This window comes from Sinocyclocheilus anshuiensis, unplaced genomic scaffold (genome assembly GCF_001515605.1).
Source record: "Sinocyclocheilus anshuiensis isolate Anshui unplaced genomic scaffold, SAMN03320099.WGS_v1.1 scaffold1815, whole genome shotgun sequence".
NCBI classification, from domain to species: domain Eukaryota; kingdom Metazoa; phylum Chordata; class Actinopteri; order Cypriniformes; family Cyprinidae; genus Sinocyclocheilus; species Sinocyclocheilus anshuiensis.
Genome location: NW_015551104.1, coordinates 303,414 through 308,413, shown reverse-complemented (window position 1 = coordinate 308,413; position 5,000 = coordinate 303,414). Strand labels below are relative to the sequence as shown.

General features: G+C 33.6%; 1 protein-coding gene across 1 annotated transcript in view; it reads left to right on the top strand.

Moving 5' to 3' along the window:
- LOC107662833 (interferon regulatory factor 6-like) overlaps positions 1–5,000 on the top strand; it is a 10,566-nt gene that overhangs the window by 4,243 nt on the left and 1,323 nt on the right. The window contains exons 6-7 of the mRNA XM_016452949.1: positions 555–947; positions 3,590–3,711. Coding sequence (XP_016308435.1) covers positions 555–947; positions 3,590–3,711 — 515 coding nt within the window. The remainder of the gene's footprint in view (positions 1–554; positions 948–3,589; positions 3,712–5,000) is intronic.

Below are 5,000 nucleotides of genomic sequence, written 5' to 3'. Positions count from 1 at the left end.
ACACACACTAAACTCTCACACACTCACACTAAACACTCTCTCACACACACACACACACACACTCGCACTCGCACACTTGCACTCGCACTCACACACTCTCACACTCACACACACACACACTAAACACTCACACACACACACTAAACTCTCACACACTCACACTAAACACTCTCTCACACACACACACACACACACTCGCACTCGCACACTTGCACTCGCACTCACACACTCTCACACTCACACACACACACACTAAACACTCACACACACACACTAAACTCTCACACACTCACACTAAACACTCTCTCACACACACACACACACACACTCGCACTCGCACACTTGCACTCGCACTCACACACTCTCACACTCACACACACACACACTAAACACTCAGAATCAAGGACCGGAACTCTCCGTTTTATAATTATTAATGTGTTTATACAATTCTGCATGTTCAATTGACATTTTGGTCTAAAATGTGAATTTTTGTGGCCTTGTAATGCAATATCTGCTCCGATATCCCCCACAATGCCCTGTGTGTGTGTGTTTAGTGACGGATCTGGAGGTGCAGTTCTATTACCGCGGTAAGGAGGTGTGTCCGCCGGTGATCGTCAGTAACCCGCAGGGCTGCCGTCTGTTCTACGGCGATCTGGGGCCCATCGTCAACCAGGAGGAGCTGTTCGGGCCGGTCAGTCTGGAGCAGGTGCGCTTCCCCTCCACCGAACACATCACTAACGACAAGCAGCGAGTGTTCACCAGCCGCCTGCTGGACGTGATGGACCGCGGACTCATCCTGGAGGTGAGCGGACACGACATCTATGCCGTGCGCCTCTGCCAGTGTAAGGTGTACTGGTCCGGCCCCTGCGCGCCCAACCCCAACATGCCCAACCTGATCGAGCGCCAGCACAAGGTCAAGCTCTTCTGCCTCGAGTCCTTCCTCAGCGGTGAGTGAGCGCAGTCACATGACACCAGAGGAGTAATACAGGCAGTGCTTGAAGATGAGCGTGATATCGTGTCTGCCTTTATACAGAATAAAGGCTTGTGGGTTTAATCAGACTGCATTGTATTATAATTACAAATAATTAAGTATAGAAATATTCATTTTCACTGTTTTAAAGTAAATCAGATGGGCCTATTTTATTTTATTATACTATATATGATTCGAAGTGAAATAACATTTTTATGACTATATTATGTTATATCTTATTTTATATTATACTTAATTCTTTGAATATTAATTTTTACAGCATTAAAGTAAATTGTATAATCCCAATTATTATTATTATTATTATTATCATTTACAATTCCAATAAAAAAATGGATCTGTTGATCAAAAGTGATCAAAACAATTAAATTGTTAATCATAATTATTTGGATGACAATTAATTATCAGCACAAAATTTATGATGGTGACAGCCCATACAGTATTATATATTATATTATATTATATTATATTACAGATAATTCTATAAATATTATACATTTTCACAGCATTAAAGTAGATCATATGGGCCAGATCATATATATATATATATACAGTGGGTACGGAAAGTATTCAGACCCCCTTCAATTTTTCACTCTTTGTTATATTGCAGCCATTTGCTAAAATCATTTAAGTTAATTTTTTTTCCTCATTAATGTACACACAGCACCCCATATTGACAGAAAAACACAGAATTTATATTTATATTTATATATGCTATAAAACAGAACAAAACAGAAATGAATCATCAGCACAAAATTCAGGGTCATGACAAGCTAATGTAATATCATATTATATTATTATATTATAATTATTTCTATAGATCTTTATTAATTTTCACAGCATTGAAGTTAATCATATGGGCCTGTTTTTATTATATATAATTCCAAGTAAAAAAAAAAGTGACATGAACAATACAGAATAAGATCATTATTTGTAATTATTTCTGTGACAATTAATCATCAGCATTCATGCTTGTGAGATGCTATTGAATTATACTATAAATAATGATATAAATATTATTAAATTTTATTTGTATGTTTTATTAATTTTTATTTTATTATATTGTATGTAGGGCTGGGCGATATGGCCAAAAACTTGTAGAAACCAGACCATTAATTTACCTTAACAAAATACATATCTAAATGGAAAAATGTATTTCTTAGTTTCTGCTAAGTGTTCTAATGAGTGATATTGTTTCAAATCAAGAAACAGGTTTGGGTTGCCTGAAAATATTAATAATAATAATATACTTTTTTTGTCTCTTAGAAATGCACATTTGATAGTAGCTTGAGTTACTGCAGAGATAAATATTTGTTCATTATCAGTAACATCTGTAAAAATTATAGCAACCTCAGTTTTATATGGTTACATTTATTCGGACCGTTTTTTTTTTTTTATTAAGCATTGGTCTATGTTCCAATGAGTAATATTGTTTCAAATCAAGAAACAGGTTTGTGTTGCCTGATAATATTAATTATAATATTAAAATTTTTTTGTCCCTTAGAAATGCACATTTGATAGTAGCTTGCGTTAGGATGCAGATGCAAATTTATGTTTATTATCAAAATCAGTATCATCTGCAACAATTGCAGCAACCACATTTTTTATTGCCTAATTAATTATTCTGTTTGAGTTTTTTTTTTTATTAACCATTGGTCTTCCATTGTAGCATACATTTTGATCATGATAATCACAGTTAAAACCACATGTATAGCACCTCAATACCATGGTAAAAATATAACTATATGGTTTTTAAGTAGCCTATTTGAATGAAAAACAGTAGTCTAAAAACATTCAGCATAAATGCACACATGATATAGCTTAATCACAAATATGAAATCTGATCTGTGATGCGACTGTCGTTCGGCACTCTGCATTGAGCAGCCGCGTTCAGTTTTTAATTGTAGTGTCTGTTCTTTTACTGAACTAAATTATTTTTATTTCTATAAAAAATCAAAACGACGCGGTGGGCAAGTGACGTAACCAGTGTTGCGGCTTAACACCGGTATCACCGTCAGCACCGTCTATCGCGGCAAGCCTAGTCACACGTGAGCGGTTAATCATGTGCGCCGACATGCAGTTGGATCGTTCTTTTCTCTTTACTGTTATCACCGGCATATTGTCAGAGTGTCTAATTCTAACATTTGGTAATATTTCTATTCAAAATCGCGATTCCTCGATTTCTAAAAAATAAAATCGTGGCAAAACAATAAATTCGAATTAATCTATAAAATCGGGAAAATCGTCCAGCCCTATTTGGCATTAAACTAGTTTAACTCATCGAGTCATTTGTGTTCATCGCTGAATTCAAGCGCTTCACACTGGATCTCACAGCGCTGCTTAGAGCTCGCGCAGCGTGGATAAACGGTCTGTGTGGCGCGATTCAAATGAGTTGCTCTGTTTCGTTCCGCTTTTGGTGCATAAACGTTATATCGAACATTTATCGAACTCTTCTTATCGTTTTATCGAGTAAAATTATATCGCGGTAATTATCGCTATAGAATTATCGCCCAGCCCTAACTGTATGCGATTCCAAGTAAAATTAAAAAAACAAACAAAACAACAAAAAAATGTGTTATTAATAGTGTTGTGTGTGTGCAGGTGTGATCGCTCATCAGCGTGGTATGCTGTCGTCTGAGTCTCCGCTCTACGATATTCATCTGTGTTTCGGTGAGGAGTGGCCCGACGGCAGACCCCGCGAACGCAAACTCATCACGGTGCAGGTCAGACCCCACGCCACTGCACTTATTCAGACAAATAGAGCAAATATAATCAAAGAGACAAATACATACATGGAGGACTTTCTGATAAAGGACTTTCTGTTATTAGGGAATGAATTATGAACTTACGAATAAATAAATAACATGCAAATATGGAGGATGTTGTATAAGGAATGAATTATAAACTCAAAAATAAACAAAAAAATATCAATTAATAAATAAAAAAAACACATGAGGAATTTGCATTAAATATATTTGGGAATAAATTGTGAACCTTAAAATATAAATGAATAAATAAATACATACATAAATAAATAAATAAAATTATTATTAAATACAAATAAATATAAATGAGTAAATGGCACGTGAGGAGGACTTTGTATTAAATACATGTGGGATTAAATTATGAACGTAAACATAACAAATAAATAAAAATACATGTGAATAAATTAATGAATAAAAGATATGGATGATTTTGTATTAAATATTTTGGGAATTATGAACTTATAAATAAATGAATTTTTTTGTAATGATATAATATAAATTAAATATAAATAACAATAAAGATAAATCAAAGAAGGGTTTTTCATTAAACCCCAAGTTTAACAAATATTCACAATAATTAGAGGTTTTTAACCAATATTAACTAGAAATTATGCAGATATAATGTACTTAATTTTTAAATGTATTAAACTATTTTTAGCACTTTTTAATTTATTATATATTATTACTCTTTATTTTTATACTTACAATTTAAAAAATGTAAAATTGTTAAAACCGTTTCAAATTAAAATTTGATGAACCTATAAGTCGCTTTGTACTTGCCAATCGAGTAAATTGATTGATCATGTCGAAGCAACAAATTAACATCACCTAAAATACAAATACGATGTTTTCATAGTAAATAGTAAATAATAAATTGATATTGGTTGTTTTTACCAAATTAAATAGTCCCACTTTAATGCTGCTTTCCACCAAATATATGCTCTATGTATTTTAATAATATTTATGACTATTATTTTGAATGTATGTATTAATCTATTATTGATCAGAATTATAACCAATGAAATATAATTAATCATGTAGAAGCATGTGCAAATATGTTGTTCATATAAAATAAACTGATATTGGTTGTTTTTACCAAATTAAAAATAGCTCATCTTTGCTGTGCTGCATAAATTATGCAGATGTTAACTGATGGGCCAATCAGAAGTGTCTGTGGGCGTGGCTTGTTCACTCAGTGTGTGTGTGTATCTGTCTTTGTGTGTGTGTGTGTGTGTGTGTGTGTGTGT